The sequence below is a fragment of the Eufriesea mexicana genome, unplaced genomic scaffold, assembly GCF_001483705.2.
Source record: "Eufriesea mexicana isolate 0111107269 unplaced genomic scaffold, ASM148370v2 scaffold77, whole genome shotgun sequence".
NCBI lineage: Eukaryota > Metazoa > Arthropoda > Insecta > Hymenoptera > Apidae > Eufriesea > Eufriesea mexicana.
Genome location: NW_016908244.1, coordinates 153,557 through 173,984, shown reverse-complemented (window position 1 = coordinate 173,984; position 20,428 = coordinate 153,557). Strand labels below are relative to the sequence as shown.

The window sequence follows — 20,428 nt, the reverse complement described above, 5'->3', positions numbered from 1 at the left end:
AGGAAATCCGCTCGCCTTGACTTTTGTGTCTCTCGCAATTAAATTTCCCATTTTTTCCACTCCCTCTTTCTCTCTCTCTCTCTCTCTCTCTCTCTCTCTCTCTATCTCTATCTATCTATCTGTCTATTCTTCTTCGTCTCGTCTCTGTTGTTTCCACGCACGCGGTTATCCTCGTTGCATTTCGACCAATCGAGAGTCCATCGGAGATTAATCGGGCAAAAATGGCGACCCCGCGAGCCTCGCCGTGTATCGCGCGAAGCGGATGATAGCTCGCCATGCAAATAAGCCGAGAGGGATGAAACGTCCAGCGACGATAGTTCGAAATGAAATTAGCCGCTCCTCGAAGGACAATGCGTTTAGTCGCGTGACACGCAGGTGGCCAGAAGATTAAACCGAATCAGAGCACGAAACTGACGTGCATTCAATTAGGCCGTAATCGCGTTTCACGCAGACTAGCACGGCTCGCGCGTACGGCCAAACAATTTCAGCCCTGACTTCTTCGCCTCGTCTGTTTAATTGAATAAATTAGTAACAACCTGAAAACGTTTTGTACGCCTTTCGCGAGCCTCCGCTTCCAGCGCTTCTCTCGTCCGTGTTCGAGAAAGCGTTGAGAACGCTTGCGAGCCCGTTAAGCCTTCACGCGCTTTTTCCGCGGTTTACGGGGTTCACGCGCGATTTTACGCTCGTCACCTGGACGTTTGTAGTCCGCGAGGCCGTAAACTTTGTTTAGGCCGATAAAGCTCTACGGTGTGCATGTGCACGATCCACCGTGTGTATTTCTGCGACCGAGATTCCTTTCAATTTCACCGTCCTCGAGGATCAGTTTGCACCGCGAATAGTGCATCATGGCGAGTCTCGAAGGGAGAGACGAGCCATTTATAATCCATTTTTGACCGATTCGAATCGAAATCCAGACTTTCTTACTTTGAGTGTAAAATCCGTGAGCAGTTCACAGTCGACACGTTTGCCTTCGTTTTCCGCGAAGCGTTAATTAGGAAAACCTGCCATTCGGATCGAGAGCTAGTTCGCATGATGCAGGCTAAGCTTGGCGCACTTTCATCGCGATCGCGACGGAGATAGTCACGTTGGCGGTTTCGTGGAAACGCAGCGGCCGTTACTGGAAACGGCGAAATTAAGTTGTCATTGCGATAGAATCGAGATCAAACGGCAGCAAAGTTTCAGCGGTTCTCGTTAAAGTTTCGCGAGAATACGACGGCGCGCTGGAAGAAAATGGTCGCCGGGCGCGGCTCGGTTTTTCCCTCGCGGAACTCGCGAAAAACTTTAATCGCTTGTCCCGTTGCATCGGGGAGGAAATTTGAAATTACAATCGGCTAGGAGTCGGTGCATCGGCGGGGTAACCGGCGAGATGAGGCCTAAAAAATTGCATCTCCGACGTGCAGCGTCTCGCCTGTTCTTGCCAGGTCGTCGTTTATCATTGCGAGGCGACGCGCCGTGCTCTCGGCATAGATAAATGTCACGACAGCCGTGACGAGTCGTCTTCCTACGTTCTAGGTTCCGCTTTACAGTCGTCCGGGGACGTGCAGGCTCGCGTGCGCGACATCGTGGCAATTAAAGGAAGACGAATCGGACGGAGGGTACTCCGGGTCTCCTTGCGGACTCCCACGCATCGATCATAACGCGAGAGTCGTTACTCTGTCGAACGACCAAGGCTGGGTACAGATCGGACCTCTAATTAACGCAATCGAAAAGAATAAAATCCAATTCGATCGCACCGGAATCGGTTAAGCTAAATACCGTAGGATTAATGCTAGATCAATCCTATGCTGACAGAGATCTTTTCAATAACAAAACAGGTTTATTTAAACTAAAATATCAAACCTAGCGTAATATTTTAGTGAGAATATAGAGAAGGGTAGAGAAACCTAGTGCCTCTCAACTACACGATTCTCTACTCGCTACATATGGACTACACGCGTTCTGCCTTGCACCCTTATTTAATCAATTCGAGACCGATTGCACACCGTGTGTGCAATAATAATAATGAGCATTTATCAGTCATTCTGAGTAGTCGCTCCTGGGGACCGTGTTCGTAAAAAATCGCCATCTCGAATGGGTTAAAGTCTAATACTCTCCATTTTCATACGCAAGCTCTCTTCATTGGTCACTCATTTCCCATGTGGACCTCGCCCTTGATGGGCCAGGTACTTCAGATACTTGGACACATTTCTAGATTTTCGTTCATTGCTTGTACTCGACCCGGTTATAAATATCTCATTCGTGTAATCCTTTCACATGGTCATCCTTCTATCCGCATGCACTCCAGATGTTACCTTAAACGCCTAAGCCGGACCCGATACCGCTCTTAACACTATGTTCGCTACACGTCTAATCGGGATTCTTTTGTTTGGCGCCAGTAGGACTGATTCACCATTTGCCCATGATACTAACGTGGTGTCACCGGCATTTGCTCGATAGTTTTCGTATGACACCAACGTGGTGCCATCGGATGGCATAGTATTGTGTTAATACTGTTTCCTTTGCTACAGTTCTTCCCAGCTCGCAATACCCTCGTATGACACCAACGTGGTGCCATCGGATGGCATAGTATTGTGTTAATACTGTTTCCTTTGCTAGAGTTCTTCCCAGCTCGCAATACCCTAATACCCTAATATAATACCCTAATATAATGGATATATCGCGGAATTAAGATTAATCCCGGCGCCTATTGACTAAAACCCGTGCATTACGGTACCTCGCGCCGCATCGGCCATTTTACGTGGTTGCAATAAAATGGAAGCTTAATCAGCCGGGCCTATCGTCGCGACGCACGCGAACTCGAGCGTTCGGTCGCCGGGCAACCTTCTTCCTTTTGCTCGTCGATTACGATTCTCTTTGCTCTCGTTTGCCACTCCGAGGAAACCGAGCGTTCTTTTTCTTCGCCACTCGATGGTCAGCGATCCGTTCGATTAACGCAACCCGACATAGGGACTCTTGTAACGTGTCATCCTTATTTTTCGCCCGTAATTGCGTCACCGAGCTCGCTTTGCGGTCGCACTCTCGCCTGTTTTCGTGCGTTAATGGCGATCGCGGTCATCCGATTCCCCCGATCGGTCCCTGGAAAAATTCAGTTCGCAGAAGCGACGACCCGATCGCGAAACGACTTCGTCCTCTGAATCTCGGATTAATTACTCCGGGAACAGGCTCATCGATCAACTGCGATACACTCTCTGTCTCTTGATTACTGTCGCGACGCATATTCATTGGTAAACAGGGCACGTCATCGGCTGCCTGTTGATTAGCGACGCGCGCGAGATCGCCGTGGCGATGTCGACTTTGGCAGCAGTGTCAGTCGATTTTCTGCGATCGAGGTCAGATTTTTCCCTCTCCGACACGAATTCGTGGTTTGTGGGATGCTCTGAGTGAAATGGCAACGTTGATTTCGAGCTCGACGAGTCCAGACTGTTCTCCAGTCGGCCATTTTTCTTCCACTTCCAATTTTTCTCATAAGAACTCGATTGACCGAGTCTATCCGTTTATCGACGATTCCAGGAGAGGAGAGGAGAGCCGGATACCGACTCCGAGTTTGACCGTTTACGCGTCGCGACTTAAGCGGATTTTCACGCGTCGTCGATGATTAAACCGGACGCCTACGGCGCAAAATGGCGCCCAATCGGTGCTTTCTTCTTTATCCAGGTTTCCAAAGATAATTAATTCCCTTCGCGACGGATGAACCGAACGGTGCCTCCCGTTATCTCGACTTCGGCCAAGAATCACGAATATCTTTCTTCGCCTTTCTTTCTTCAACGGAATCCGGCGATCGTCCCGATCCGACATTACGAAATTACCGGTCCCAGCCGTTAATTAAGCGTAATTAAGCTGCAGTAATTCGTAATCGCTGGTATTTGAATATTCGACAATAATTATTTAACAGGAATCGCGGTTATCTGATCGGCGATTTAAAGATGGCGGGAACCTCGTGGGAATTATAATTTCGTCGGGGAAAACGCTCGGTTCTTTAACCCGAGGATGAATTGCAAATGAATCGCGTGTTGGAAAAAATTGCCGCGTAACGTCCAAGCCATTGTACACCCGGGGAAGAAATTTTGACCCGAGGGTGAAACGTCGGAGCGACGTAATCGCAGGACGAATCGATTAATTTTCGCCGACCAGAGGATCGATGGGTGCACCTCCTGCTTTGGCTCGTCGGTACTCCTTCGTCCTCCGAAATATGGGACACGCGTTTAATTGAAATCAATCTCGCGATAAAGTCGAACGTTCTCGAATGGGAAAACAGCCCTCTCCTGATATAATTGTTGCTCCAAGTGCGTGCTCGTTCAACCAATCATCCGTTTCTATGGACGGAACGGTTTTCGTTGCTCGGGGGGAATGTTCATCGATTCGCGAAAGAATATAAAGGACACTTGTTGATGGCAGAAACCCTTCGCCTTTCTCGAATTCAACCCCCAAAGACGACCAATTTTCATCCCGTTGTTTCGCGAAATTTCAATGCGCGCTGCGTGACAACCCGATGGTTTCCGCGGTTTCCAGCGTTTCTCCTGATTAAAATTTTAAATACACATATTCGAATACATGTAGAGGATTAATCACGGGTTATACATTTTCCTGCGAATTTCGGTCGAAGGTTTCTCGGATATCTTCGTTGACGGAATTCGACTGCAAAAATAGCGCGTCAGATTAGGTTTAAGGGATGAACAGACGAGAGGTACGGAGGACTTTAGTTTTATTCGCGAAAATATTTCAAAGATGGCGATTTTTATCCAAAGTCCAGTTCAGCCCCATCGTTGCTGTTGTCATCGATTGGCAGGTGTCTTTCATGTGGCACGGTGGTGCTAGAAGGAACTATAGGAAGAGGAAGGGATGAATTTCGTTCTGGGTCCTGCTAGTGGACTCATCGGTAAGGGTACATAGCAGGCCCCCCCTTAGACAAGAACACTGTCGGAAAGTTTGGAACTTCTATATATGGGAAACTCGAACCCCCTTCAAAGAGGACTCCTCCATCTATTGGCAAGGGTGAAAATAATGCTGCCACGATTTCTTTTACCAAAATATTTTGGGGTTGCTCGTGAAATGCCGAAATAGACCCGTACCATCGATTACCCGCGTGCTTGATACACGCGTACGAAACGTCTAGAGGACGGGATAAAGATTCCGTGGAGGTCGGTTGACAGAAGTGGAATCCTGCTGTACGGGCCGGACGAGGTTTCCCCTAGGAATTAATAATCGATCTCGGATGCGAGGAGTACCTTCGGGGCATCGGGCTGAGTGTGTACCCTGGCCAGCTGGAACGGAGCATTCGCGGAGGCCGCAAGTTTAGCTAACGCCCTGCTAAACGCGTTAGCCTGTGTTTGCCAACTAGTTAAACGGTTGATATTTGCTCGCCGGTCCCTGAAACGTATTCGTGCTATAGGTCGCGGACAGGCGCGGCCGAGCAGGCGTCGGGATAATCACGGGACTCTGTAACGACGCGCAAATGAACTCGCCCCCTCTCGATCCGGAAATGAAACGACGAAGAATTAACTGGTCGCTGCAACGTGTTCATATCCGTGCCGCTGTCCGTGTTATTGGCTTGGTGCTCGCCACCCTCGAGCTCCGCCTGCGCCAATATTGCACGCGGATGGTGGTCCTGCTTTTTATGGGGTTCCAGGTCGCGTGGAAATCTCGAGGCCCCCGGTGTTGCGCGGGAGATAACGCGGATGAACCGTGCTACGAGGGTCCCATCGAGTAGGAACCATTGTGCTTCTTTCAAGGATAATTTTTATAATTAAATCCCGCGATTCGCGAAGGCGAAAATCGAAAAGTTTCCTGTACCTGGCTTGGATATTCTATCTAATTCTCTTCGCACGCGAGGGTACCGAGAATCCGCTCGCGAATGGAATGGAATCGAAACGAAGTGAGGCGAATTGAATGGTCGAAGTCGGAAATGGAAGTGGAAGCAACCTGTGCCACACCCACGCGAGGATTTTTCTCGAGCGTACGTCCATGCGTCTTCCCCGACAAATAATTGCAATTGACTGGAAGGCACGCGAGGTTCGATGTTCGACGACGAGGGAGACGGGCCACGAAGGGGACGCGACGATTGCATTCGTTGGCCCCGATAAATTTCTCGCGGCGCGCGATAGCTTGCATGCGACGCTTGCATTAACGGGCCACCGCTGCGGAACACGTTGCGACATTCGATAGTTCGTCGTGGCCGTGGCTTTGTAAATTCGAACCGCGCGAATGCAGATTCGCCGAGGCGGGATCGCCTCGAGTACGCCGTAAGGGATCCTTTTGTCCGCGACAGGAATTTATGGAGCGCGAGTCGTTGTCGTACCGCGAGAATTACGAGCTTGCTGCTCGGCCAGGATCACCGGGATCGCCTCTAACCGACGTTTATGGGCCCTATGAAACACTCGGATGCCTCCACTCCTTGGGATTATTACTTCCCGACACTTTTATTCCTTTTCCTCGCTTTTCTTCCGCTTTCGGGCTGGCTGAATTCCGGGCGGAGACCATTTCCAATTAACGCGGGAAATTCGAAATTTACCGCGACTTTCGGGTCGTGAAAACTCGACGAGGCTGACTCGATGGCGCCAAACGGGTGAAACGCGCGAGGCTTTTGAAAGTCGACGAATCCTCTGACGGCAGTGAGGCTGAACTCGAAGGCGCAAAGGAAAGGCTCCCTCTTCCGGGGGAAGTTTTAACTCTGGCAAATTATTTCAGTGTCGTTAAACATACCCGTGGCGGGAATTAATTCCGGAAGGAAGAACGTCAGAGGCTCGTCGGTGTGCTGGCGAAAGTGAACGTCGAGCAGCGAGGACTATTATTTGCGATTCGCGGCACGCGGCAGTAAATCAGGAGATTATTTAGCGTCGCCAAAGTGCTTCGCAGAGGCGTTCGTACGGAGACGGGAAGTTGAAACGAACGTGCTCGTTATACGAGTGGTTCCGTGTCCCGAGTTTATTCCTCGGGGTGTTTCCTTTTATTCCCCCCGTCCCGCGATCCTTCCTCCCTTACACTCCGTCGCGTGGCTTCCTTTATGCATTCGCACGCGAAAGCGATTTCGGTTGTCTCGTGCAGATTCGCCGAGGATTCGATCCCGGACGCCTTGCCAACGGGTGAAAGTCTCTTTTTAAAGAGGCACTATGCATCCCCGATCATCATCCACCTTCCCCCTTGTTGCTCCACCGCTATTCAGTCATTTAAATTGCCATAGTTTAATTTACCTATTTATTTATTTATTTTTTTCCGAAATTTGTTTAGATTTATTCGTCACGCGTATTCCGCGGGAAACGCTTTATCGTGGAAGCATTTCGGGGTAATTTGCTCGATATTGTTTCGTCATTAGTCGCATTCCCGTCGAAATGGGGAGCGATAGTCGATACCGAAATTGTAGCAACGCGAGTCAGCCGCGATGCTTGGAGAACTGGTGTATGCCGCCATTGCCATCCACCCACGACCTCCGCGCCGTTGTCGCAGTAATGAATCTGCCTATACGAGACGCCAGTGTTAATTTCCATTCTCGAGGAACGCGTCCGGACAAAAGGAACCCCTTATACCGTGAAGCCCAGCAGTGAATGGTCGACGGAACGCGACGTCGACTTGGAGAAAAATTGCACCCGCTGTCCGTTTCGTCTGTCGAGGAGACCCTTTCAGGGACGACCGTTCGCGCGAGTTCACCCGCGACGTCGAGTAATGGCGGCGCAGCCGCTCGCGCGAGTAATAATCTCCCTGGTCCATCCATTGAAATTACTGCCGCGCCTTCGTCGGAATTACGAGCTCTCGGTTTTCATTATCGTGCCAGGACGATCCGCGATAGCGACGTTTTAATAGCTCGGATCTCCGCCCGGCGCAAGGAACATCGGCTCGAGAACGATTTCTCGAAGGATACAGGTCCAAGGGCCAACGAACGTGGAGCACTTAGACGTTTACCTCATCCCAGCTCGATAACGCGATTTTTCCCTCTCGACGGCGTTTCCACCGTGGCCTCCGGTCGAATTTCACACCCTCCGTTTGTATCGTCGTTCGTAAATTACAGGACAAACTTTGTCGCTCGCGGATTCGCGAGGCAACGGCGTAAATCTCGATGCCGCTGAGCGCGGAGAAGTTCCTCGCGACGCGTTAATATTTAACGCGTCGAGCGTCGCGTCGTTATCATGGACCGACCTCCAGTTTGCGCCCTCATGTACGCCCCTGTAATAGCCGCGACGCGTTAATTCCTCCGCAGTGAAGCCAGCAAAAATTTCTCCCAGCTCCCACCAGGCAATCCATGCTCGCGCCAGAACTACCTTCCTTCGTCTCGTCCGAGCGTCAGAGTATCCAAGTACCTGTCGCAATCGCGATAATTTGGAACCATTAATCGCAAATTTAAGTCACGGTCAGCCATGTTTCCCTGACATCACCAAAAATTTTGTCACTCGTCGGTATATCAACCCTTTGCACTCGAGAGGTGACTCTCAGTCACCGTTTGTTTCGCTGCTATAATTCGAATAACGAATGATGATAATTATATTAACAACTACGAAATATCGAAATAAAATAATTCTATTCATTTATTTCGATATTTCTCACACAAATGCACGATTTTCTTTTTTTATTTTGACTTAAAGAGTATCAACGAGCTTATGGAAATCTAAGAAAAGCTTCGAATTACGGTTTACAACGAAAAAGTCTGCGAATCCAAAGGATTAGGAAAGGTATCGAGTAATGGTAAGATGATTAATACTAGGTTTACGCACGCTATCTGTATACCTATTTCTAAGGACACCTGTCAAACTGACAGGTAAAGGAAACCACGTGTCTTTTTTCTTAACGATTTGTTTAATTTAAAAACAATTATATATTGTATTAACAGTCTTAATACAAGTTACTTAAGTCTGTTACCATCGTATAATTGGAGCAACCCTTCCGTCAAATTAACGGGTTCCGTAAATCTAGTGTTAAAATGAACAGTACCAATTCCGCGTTTAACTTGGTAAGAAATGCAATTGATTGTTCAAATTATTATCCCTGTGCGCTGGAAAATTTCCACGTTATAAAGATGTAACAATTCTAAGCGTTTCTTATATTTTTCTTATCTCAGTGATACCGTTTGTGTTAAAAGAAAAAGAGAAAATCACGTGTATTTCATTTCGATATTTCATGAGGAGTTATTTCTAATCTAGTAATCTGATACTCGTTACTCGGACTTCCAGGTATCGAAACAAACGGTGACTGACAACGAGAATTACCACTCGAGTGCAAAGGGTTAAAAATTGACCCTGCCACGTGAATTCGTTTGGAAGCGACTGTAATATTCGCGTATTCGAGGTACAGCGAAATCGGTGGCGCGAAACGGTAACCGGGTCGAATCTCGTTATTAATCAGTCTCGAAGAGCCACGAAGACCGGGCCTATGGGCCTTGGTTCGTTACGGGCTATCTGCCTGGATAATATTCCGCTAAGCTCTCTGCCAATTTCCGGCGAATCGACTTATCCGCCGACGAAATGATCAATCTTCTTCACGGTTCACGACGCGATCGACTTGGCGAGCGCTTCCGGATAATGGCGGCGGAGAATGTGCGAGGGGTGGAAACGCCGAAGTTCGCCGGTAGCGGTGGTCTCTGGCCGCAGCAGTCTCACGTGCATGCACACCTGGCCTGAACGGGGTTGCTAGAGTAACGTGGCTCGTTGACGGGAAACCAGCCCTGCTTCTCCACGGCCGAGGATTATCGACGTTCGCCGCGAATTCGGTAACTCGGAACTTCGACCACAGGGAAGCGAAACACCGAGCTACCGATGTAGTAGGGGTTGTTTCCCGATGATGGCTTCACTGCTGGAACGGGAATTAATTAATATTTAACGCGTGTCGAAGCTCGCGGCGGGTTATTAACTCGCATAATCAATTTCTCGCGACGAGATCCTTGGCGATTACGCGCACCGTACCCCCGACTCGTGGTCGGTGCCCCGCGCGATCGAGATCGATCGAGTTATGGCCGAGTGCATTGTGGCCCGATCAGTTCACCGCTTCCCGATTTCGCTGCACGCGCAATGAGCCGGTGCACGGTGTGCAAGGAAATATCGAGCGTATCGGCGGGCTGTTTTCGCGGACGATATACACGCGCGAGCGAGTAGGGAACCCCGAATCGATTGCCAGCGAAATGACCCGCGAAGCGTAAGCTGTCCTATGAAATTGCGTTATTAGACTCCATCAGCCGTGAAACCGGACGTCTTCCGGCACCCGCCTCCGTCGCGATTTTATACCTACGGTGTCTTTTAACCCTCCGAGGTTAAAAGCCCGTGAATTTTGCTGCGATAGGGATAGCCAGAGAGAATCGACGCGAAAATCGAATATCGAGGAACGAGGGAATACTCGTGGACGACGACGACGTCGTTCGCGATAAGGATGAAGGAACGCAGCGGAGAAAGTTGCGAGTGAAAACTGTTACGCCGTTGGGTAACCGTTCCATCAGCTCGCGATACACGATATGATATATAAAAAAAAAAGGAAACTAGCTGGCTGGTTGCGTAAAAACGTTCCCGGCAATATTTACATGGCTAATTTCACATGGCGGAAAGATAATTGGGACCGGGCTCGCTCGTGGTCCGTTTGCCGGAGTGCTGAAATTTCTCCGCTGAAGGTGTTTATTAGCAGCCACGGGGGAGGTGCGGGGGTTAATGAAGACACTGTTAATAAGCTTGTTAGCGACGTGGGCGAAAGACCGCGGGCATCGCTATAGTCGGCCTTATATGCAGAGTCAATGGATGCGTCGGCATAAAGGGAGCCATTCTCTGTGCCGTCGTCTCTCTTTCCCCGTGCCTCGCGAGCAACTTTGATGAATAGTTAGCCGCGAGTGGCCGACGCGAGTACAACACTCGGCGATATTTAGAGACACGCGACCTAACGCGATGAAAAGGAAACGCGAATGTCAACGCGGAGAACTTGGAACGGCCGGCTGCCAGTTTCCGAGGGAACATTTTCGACCGACTACCCTTAGAAACGGGGCGGCCTGTTTCTTTACCCCTAACGAGTAGCGATTGTAATACACGAAGGAACGATAACGCCCGTTTATTCTGTTACAGCTGGAGCCGCTTCTGAGGAAACTAACCAAAGGTCCAGTTCTGCACACAATCGCCACTCTCTCACGAAGGGTAAGCGATCGCGAGTTCACGGATCGCAACCGGTGATCTACAGAGAGAATCGTGGCACGAGCATATCCGGCCGATCGTTCGCGAGACGTCGTCGCGATGCTATTTCGCTTTTTATCTTTACTTTGTCCTCTCGTTTGCACGCGTCGCTACGGTTATCGCGGGAATTACGCGCACCTCATGCATGGTCGTGCGGTATCTAGACCGCGGGGGGCGTTTAGGTTTCCGTATGGCATGTCGGCGGGAAAGTATCATCTCGTTTCCCTTTTGTCGCGGAAGCTCCTGGCAAATGTTTCTGTTGTAACGCTGTTCCCGTGTAACAGCCAGGGGGGTCCTTTCTCGTTGATCAGTGGCTGTAAATTCGTGAACAAAAGGAGCCGTTCGTTTCGAGTATAAAGGAAACTGGCATAAAGCTTACCGTTGTTAGTTCCTAATAAAAAAAAAAAAAAAATGGAAAAATAGGAATGAAAATAAAAGAAGAGAGAAAAGAGGAAACGGGATAAAGGACAAGTGGAAATCATTTCCCAAGGTCACCTCGATCCACGCGATCTCCGAATCGAAACCAGTGATCACGCGCGCGTGTTCATTGCGAGAACGGTCGCGTCGTTCTTTCCGAATTCGATCGAGAGGGAAATAAATGAAAAAAGAATCTCGATACACGACGAGCACAATGGGAAAACGACGCACGAATCGCGGCCGCAAAATCGGGGGTAAAAATGGACGCGTATCGATCCCGTGGATCCCGGTTCGTATCTGGCCGACAGCAGATAACGAACGCGCTGTACTTGCGCGCGTTGTAAAACGACAAATGGATTTAATAACGTTTTAATCCCGCCGATCGATCCCTGTACCGCTGATCTCGGCTCGCGCTCGCGAAAAGCCAGAAATTTAATCAGCCGTGAGAGAAGCGTCCGTGAAATTGATAATAACGGGGGCGCATTTGTCTGGAAGAATAACGAAAAATCGGTGATCGGTCAGGCCTGAAAAATCCGTTCCACGAACGAGCCCTCAGAGGATCGTTCCAAATGTTTACCCGCGCCAACTTTCCACACGGATTCGACGATAGACGACGACAAAGACTCTCCGATCGAAACGCGAACAGAGAGCCACCCCCGACGCGTCGAACGCCATTGATGGAAAGAAATTCGCGATTAACACGTTAACCGTTTAAGTTCAGATCTCATATCGAGAAAACCCAGCACATTTCGAGCATTCTTGACAGCTGACGGTGTGTCACCGACTGTCAAAGTCGAAGCGTTATCACGCTACTTGGCCATTCATCGCCATAAGTATAAACGAAGCGCTATCGCGCCGCCTGGGATTTTTCTACATAAAATAGATGAAGCGCTATAGCGCTGCTTGGATATTCTCGTACCCCCTTGGGATTCCTCGACAATGTTTCTCCAAAACCCTCTGTGATTCAAACCGTTTGGAACCGGCCCAGACTAGGACCAAAAAGTGCTAACTTTTGATATTAAATTCTTCGCCATCTTTGGGCCTAACGTTTGGGAATTCCTATTATGACAATTGCTACAGTATCTCCAAGTTTTATGTACACTTTGCCCGACGGTAGCCCACTTGACAGCCGAGTCTGGGTCTGAACAGAACGACAAGCAAAACGGACAGGGCACTTAACACGTTAAAAGATTCCAATTCGGGACGAATTGTCTATCTACGGAATGGAACGGGTTAGATTTAGGTTTCCTATGAGTGGAACAGTCAAACGCGATTCGCTGGGATATTTGCTGAAGATTCGTTTGCGTAACTGCGCGTCTAAATCTTCCTCTACCTAGACGTCGGTGGTCTTTGAAACGCGGTGATAAAGCTTGCTTCGAACCGTGGCGGGAAATTAAAAGTGAATCTGTGCGCTTATCCACTCGGGCTGGAAAGACGTGTCACGCACGTCGTAATGCTTTTGTCACAGAATCGCCAACAACGTGGCACACACGTCGTTAGGCAGTTGTTAGCGAAACACTGGTCCGTGCCTGTGAATTTCTTGCCACGCGTTAACTAGGTTGAGCTTGCGAGTGTTTCACAGACCGACGCCGATATTTTCGTGAACGCGGATAAGGCAGGGGTAGATTAACGGGGTGGGAAAAATTAGGGGCCCGTTGGCCGATAACGTAATTAGAGCCACGCTCGAGGAATATTCAGCCGGGTGTTAAGCGCGAGGACAATTATCAGGGCTCGAGGCCAGAAGCGGAAACGAAGTCGCGATCGTTGCACACGCGAGCCTCGTTCGGTCGTTAAATATTAGTAGAACACTCGGATGGCGCTAGCATGAGAAACCAGGACAATTTCGATCGTCACCCGCAGACTCCCGACATGGCTCCATTAAAATGGAATACGAGCCACTCGACGCGTTGCGTTTAAACGCGTGCACGTGCGCATCGACTCGACTCGGTGAAACCGATTTCGACGGATTCGCGTTGTCTCGCCTGGCAAAATGGGTAAATGGAAAAATAGGAATGAAAATAAAAGAAGAGAGAAAAGAGGAAACGGGATAAAGGACAAGTGGAAATCATTTCCCAAGGTCACCTCGATCCACGCGATCTCCGAATCGAAACCAGTGATCACGCGCGCGTGTTCATTGCGAGAACGGTCGCGTCGTTCTTTCCGAATTCGATCGAGAGGGAAATAAATGAAAAAAGAATCTCGATACACGACGAGCACAATGGGAAAACGACGCACGAATCGCGGCCGCAAAATCGGGGGTAAAAATGGACGCGTATCGATCCCGTGGATCCCGGTTCGTATCTGGCCGACAGCAGATAACGAACGCGCTGTACTTGCGCGCGTTGTAAAACGACAAATGGATTTAATAACGTTTTAATCCCGCCGATCGATCCCTGTACCGCTGATCTCGGCTCGCGCTCGCGAAAAGCCAGAAATTTAATCAGCCGTGAGAGAAGCGTCCGTGAAATTGATAATAACGGGGGCGCATTTGTCTGGAAGAATAACGAAAAATCGGTGATCGGTCAGGCCTGAAAAATCCGTTCCACGAACGAGCCCTCAGAGGATCGTTCCAAATGTTTACCCGCGCCAACTTTCCACACGGATTCGACGATAGACGACGACAAAGACTCTCCGATCGAAACGCGAACAGAGAGCCACCCCCGACGCGTCGAACGCCATTGATGGAAAGAAATTCGCGATTAACACGTTAACCGTTTAAGTTCAGATCTCATATCGAGAAAACCCAGCACATTTCGAGCATTCTTGACAGCTGACGGTGTGTCACCGACTGTCAAAGTCGAAGCGTTATCACGCTACTTGGCCATTCATCGCCATAAGTATAAACGAAGCGCTATCGCGCCGCCTGGGATTTTTCTACATAAAATAGATGAAGCGCTATAGCGCTGCTTGGATATTCTCGTACCCCCTTGGGATTCCTCGACAATGTTTCTCCAAAACCCTCTGTGATTCAAACCGTTTGGAACCGGCCCAGACTAGGACCAAAAAGTGCTAACTTTTGATATTAAATTCTTCGCCATCTTTGGGCCTAACGTTTGGGAATTCCTATTATGACAATTGCTACAGTATCTCCAAGTTTTATGTACACTTTGCCCGACGGTAGCCCACTTGACAGCCGAGTCTGGGTCTGAACAGAACGACAAGCAAAACGGACAGGGCACTTAACACGTTAAAAGATTCCAATTCGGGACGAATTGTCTATCTACGGAATGGAACGGGTTAGATTTAGGTTTCCTATGAGTGGAACAGTCAAACGCGATTCGCTGGGATATTTGCTGAAGATTCGTTTGCGTAACTGCGCGTCTAAATCTTCCTCTACCTAGACGTCGGTGGTCTTTGAAACGCGGTGATAAAGCTTGCTTCGAACCGTGGCGGGAAATTAAAAGTGAATCTGTGCGCTTATCCACTCGGGCTGGAAAGACGTGTCACGCACGTCGTAATGCTTTTGTCACAGAATCGCCAACAACGTGGCACACACGTCGTTAGGCAGTTGTTAGCGAAACACTGGTCCGTGCCTGTGAATTTCTTGCCACGCGTTAACTAGGTTGAGCTTGCGAGTGTTTCACAGACCGACGCCGATATTTTCGTGAACGCGGATAAGGCAGGGGTAGATTAACGGGGTGGGAAAAATTAGGGGCCCGTTGGCCGATAACGTAATTAGAGCCACGCTCGAGGAATATTCAGCCGGGTGTTAAGCGCGAGGACAATTATCAGGGCTCGAGGCCAGAAGCGGAAACGAAGTCGCGATCGTTGCACACGCGAGCCTCGTTCGGTCGTTAAATATTAGTAGAACACTCGGATGGCGCTAGCATGAGAAACCAGGACAATTTCGATCGTCACCCGCAGACTCCCGACATGGCTCCATTAAAATGGAATACGAGCCACTCGACGCGTTGCGTTTAAACGCGTGCACGTGCGCGTCGACTCGACTCGGTGAAACCGATTTCGACGGATTCGCGTTGTCTCGCCTGGCAAAATGGAGGGCTACCGTGTAACCCCGGATCCAGGCTATTTTCTCCGATTTCGCACCCCTTTAACCACCCCTTTAAACGAAATTTCGACGGTACGTCGGTTCGAGAAGAAATCTCGCGTCGCCGATCGAAGAGCGATCGGTTGTTGATTTCGCGAGGAAGAATGCGAGAATAAAAGGAGCAAAGTGGAGTGGGAAAGTGGAATGGAGAGGCGTGTTGAAACACGAGGATTTATTAAAACGGTAACAAGACGTCCGAGGCCGATGGTGAATCGTCGATCGTTCATTGACATATTCCCGTGAGAAGAAAAGGAGAAGAAAAAGGGGACGCTTCTCGGCATTATGCATTATTCGAGAAGTAGCGTGAACATTGTACCGATGAGGCAGAGGAGACGAGTAGCTGAAGGAGCAAGGATAGAGAAAGGGTGGTTGAAGTGGAGAGTGGCAGTCGACTCGAGAAGTGCCGCGAGGACAGAAAAATAGTAAGAACGATGCGCCAAGGTAGATGGGTAGAACAGATTCCTATTGTTTTCCGACCCACTTCCTAACGCTGGAAGATTAACAGAGTCCCTTGGCCGTATCTACTGACAGATTTTTCAACGTGCAGCCTGCGAGATACTTTTGCGACCTTGCCAGCGTGGAAATAGGAACGCGTTGACCCAAACAGGCTCGTCTGTACCACTCGCGCGCCGATAACACCGAATTATCCTTTCGAATTTTCTTATTTCTTCCGTGTCACGCTGATTTCCAATCGGGAACCACCGGGATCAGCTTCGACACCGCGCGTTTTCTCGGTCCGGGGGCACCTGTTTGCCCCCCGAATCTTGTTCCCCTTTGCCCAGGGACTCGGAATCGAGGGACTATTGTAGCCGGAAGCAATTTTGGTGAAAGTATCCCGAGGAGAATGGAAGAGAGACAGGGAAAAGGCTTTTGTGTGCACGCATGGATTTTCCACCTTGCGAAGATGCAAGATAACGCCGGCTACGTTGTTTCGTGCAACGTTGCGCCGCATTGTAATGCAGCGATTCAGCGAGGTGCATTCCTATTGGCAACAACAATAGGCCGGTCTACGGATGTTCAATTGGCAACGCGTTCTTTGTCGTTTCTCCTTCACGGAAGAAAATAACGCGTCTTTCCGTCGCTCGGTTAAAGAACACGTACTCCCTTACCCTCGGAAAATTGCTTCTCACGCCGACTCGTGGAACGTTCGGACCCGTCGGAGGTAACTCGAGGCCCCGACCGGCGCGCGTAGCTCGCTTAAGAGGACTACATTTTCCTTCCGCGTTCGTTCGTATCTGCGATTATTCTACCCTCGACCTACTTTCCGCGCGCTCGTATTTTTATAAAGACTCTCGGCTTCGCGATCGTTTCGAATCGATAAGAGATATTAATTTCTCGTCGAAGTGCCGGGGATCGAGGGGGGTGGCGGAGGTCGGGATTTGGACGTTTTCGTGGAAAGTTTGGACCAGCTCGAAAATCGTCGATAAAATAACGAAACGGTCGGTGGATGGGAGACAAAGCAACCTGGCTGGATCGGGTAATAAGTCGACGATGGCGGATCACGGGCCAGCGTGGTATCCATTGAACGATTGGGGGTTTCCGGTGGAGCGGCAAATCTACAGCGAAACGTTCGCGTGGAGATAAGGGAAACGCTTCAGAAATGGGTGGAAACTATCGCGGATGGCGAGCTTTCGGTCCACAATTGGGTTTCTTCGCAGCGAAATTTCAATTCCAACGCGGCCTACGGAACCAGATGAAAAGGCTGGATTTCCATTGTTTTCCGACTCACTTCCAGGCGACGGAAGATTAACAGAGCCGACGTGTGTATATCCACCGCCGAGGGCCTCTCGACGTTTTTCGACCGTTTTCGCGGGAAGCGGGACCCATTGTGGCTCGAGACCGCTGTAATTTAAAATCATCGTCGAAAGTTTTTTTCCCCGCGAATTTCCCTCCCCGCCCCTACCCTTTTTCCCCTTTTCCCTCCTTTTTCACTTAATCACCTCGAAGGGGGCGCGCTCTCATTTATTCTCGTTTATTCCCATTCGTATATACGCGAATATCCCAAACGAGATCTTCGAATTTCCGTCGAGGTTCGTCCCCCGGTGCAAATGGCATCGATTCGCGTAACGCGCAATCCAGACTGTTCCTCTATCTTTCCCAGTGAAAAGTCGAGCGTCGATATTAATTACGTGTCACGGTTAGAGTGCGCCGGTCCTTTCAATCATTTTTTCCCTTCTCCTTCTGCTTTTCTCCCCAATCCGCCGACGCGCGTCCCGTTGACAACCCTTAGCTTTTCCGACACCGCGATCCACGCAACTTTATATCCCTAACGTTATCGGAAACGTCGAAACGCTTTCACCCTGTCCTCCCCTTCTGGCTTCCCGCTCTTCGTCCCCGGTCCTCTTCGTCTCTCGGTGCCTTCTCGCGCCTAGGCCGCGTCTCCGTCCTCTCTCTCTCTCTCTCTCTCTCCCTCTCGTTCGCTCGATTCCGCATCCGCATTGCTAATGAAACGTCCAATTACCATCAACGGTTGCCACGAGGCGGTCCACCGGCTTCTCTTTCTCTCTCCTCTCGCTCTCACACTTTTTCCTCTACTTCTGACATTTGCAATCAGCAGCCGGAAACAACATCGGCAGGTAGCACCAGTTTTCTCTCGTTCGATGGAAACGAACCAACTATACCTCTCGCCAAGCATCTCGTCTCTCTCCTTTCCTTTTTTCCTCCCCTTTTCGTCTGCTTTTTTTAAACGGCGCGAAAGAGGTCGCGAAAGTAAGCCACGCGGACTACGATTGATCGCGGGACGCGAGATGCACTCGGTGGAAATCGATGGTCGAACGCGATTCCATTTCGCGTGGTGGGAATTATCTGGACGCTGATTTTCCCGGGCTGTCTCGCTTCGATCGCGCTCGTTCCTCGCGTTCCGTCGATGCGGAATCGGTGATCGGCTATAGGTAGGAAAGAATGGAACTTGGCAGCGATAAACAGCCGGGCTTGGTAATACGACCGGCTAGAAACGAGAGAATGGAACGCGGAGGATTTAAACAACTTCCGATGGAATAATTGACCACGCGATAACGCGAGCACTTGGACTTCCATTTGCAGCTACCCGTAGACCGTTATCGAGTCGCGATCGCTTAACCAAAGAACGCGTTCCCCGCGTGCCTTTTGTAATTACGCGCCTCGCACTCCGCGGCCTATTCACCACGGCCGTCCGTTTTCCAATTATCAATTATAGTCGGCGATGTGGCGCGATGGCTGTCGCGTTTTTCCCCGCGCGCCGGCGACATTTGCGATCAGCCAGCGGAAGAATCGACGCGGATAAAACATCCCTCTGTCCCTCGACTCTCTCTCCACCCCGTTCCACCGCTGTCTCTTTATCTCTCCCTCTGCCTCTCTCCCTCGGCTGAAAGCAAATCGTCGCCAGATGTGGAAAATAAGCGAGGCGGCTCGCAATTAGCGATGCTCGCGACAGCGTACCGGTGGTGGCTGTGTATCATTAGAGAAAACAGAATTTAAATTCGACCGATCGCTGCCGGGCAACGACACGCCATGCTCGCACGCGTTTCCGTCGTGGAAATTCCCTCGTGCGAGGTGGAAAGCTTCGGGAAAAATTTACGAGACTTTATACCAACCTCTTAAATCGCGAATTTCAGATGTACAAATGGCCCCGCTCCGTTTCCGTTCTTTCTTCTCCCGTCTGTCCTTTTTATTTTATTCTTTCCGTTTTCGCCTTGCCGGCTACCATTCTTCTCCTCGATCCCGAAGTGCCGTATTTCTTCTTTTCCCCCTTTTCTTTTAAATTCCTCTTTTTTCACTTCCTTTTCGCGGAAGAGGATTAAGGCGGAATTCGGAATTATTCGCCTTTATGCTCTTTTAAAAGCCAAGTCTCCGGCGTCTGTCTCGACGAGGTAAAACTCGCAGGGATTTTCCCGAGTCTGGCTTTCGCGAATTCGGCGTGCAGGTGAACTCGGTCGAGACGTCCCGAAGCGTTTTTAACCGCAACGCGAAATAGGAAAGACCGGAAGTAGGCGTCGGGAAATCGAATAAACGCGACGATTGCGGGGCCCCGCGTCGATGGCGGAAATTCGACGCACGCGGTACCCCACTCGTCGTGTATAACAGGGTTGGTCTGTTTGGACAAAGACTCGCGTAGGAACGAACTTCGAATTTGTCTTCCGCAGAGCAAACGATGCACTGGTTCGCCCAAATCGGAGGTGACGAGGCCTCTCCCGATTCGTCAGGTAATAATCAGTTTGGTAAATAACGGACCGTGTGCTTTGCCGAGCTCGTCCCGGTGTTTGCAGGGAATTTAATGCGCGGCGTAACGAGTGCGTATTAATAGTAATCTCCCGTCGAAATTGGAAATGACCGCATTCGTCGGTTGCCAGTTTTCCCAGGCACGCGTGTGAGCTTCCTCTGCGTGTGTCCCTTTAACAGTTTGCAGCTACTTTAACCAATTCGAGCAATTCACAGGGACGAACTGCTGTCACGATGAACGAAAACGTACGTGAGCTACGTAAAAGAGAAAAGGAAGCTGAAGAAGGATCAAGAAGAAAGTACGATTTTAACCCTTTGCACTCGAGAGACGCCTCTCAGTCGCCATTTAATCGGATTCTAAAGATGGACGTTAATTAATATATCAAATTTATAATTACCCAACGATGCGGATGTGGAATATCGAAGTAAAATAATTCTACGTCTTAATTTGAATGCGATTTCTTATTTACCGTCTTAAAAATATCGTCCACCTTATGGTTGAAATTACTATTAATTACTGAAATTACTATTTTTCTGCAACGAAAAAATCGCCGAGTGCAAAGGGTTAAAACGTTCGTCACTATGTCATCCATATTTGGGTGACGGATATGTTTCCCATGGGGGCACCGCCACCCAAATA

General features: G+C 49.7%; 1 protein-coding gene across 1 annotated transcript in view; it reads left to right on the top strand.

Moving 5' to 3' along the window:
* Nucleotides 1–20,428, top strand: part of LOC108554797 (MAP7 domain-containing protein 1) — a 55,484-nt gene that overhangs the window by 20,089 nt on the left and 14,967 nt on the right. The window contains exons 3-4 of the mRNA XM_017910191.1: nt 11,022–11,090; nt 19,713–19,772. Coding sequence (XP_017765680.1) covers nt 11,022–11,090; nt 19,713–19,772 — 129 coding nt within the window. The remainder of the gene's footprint in view (nt 1–11,021; nt 11,091–19,712; nt 19,773–20,428) is intronic.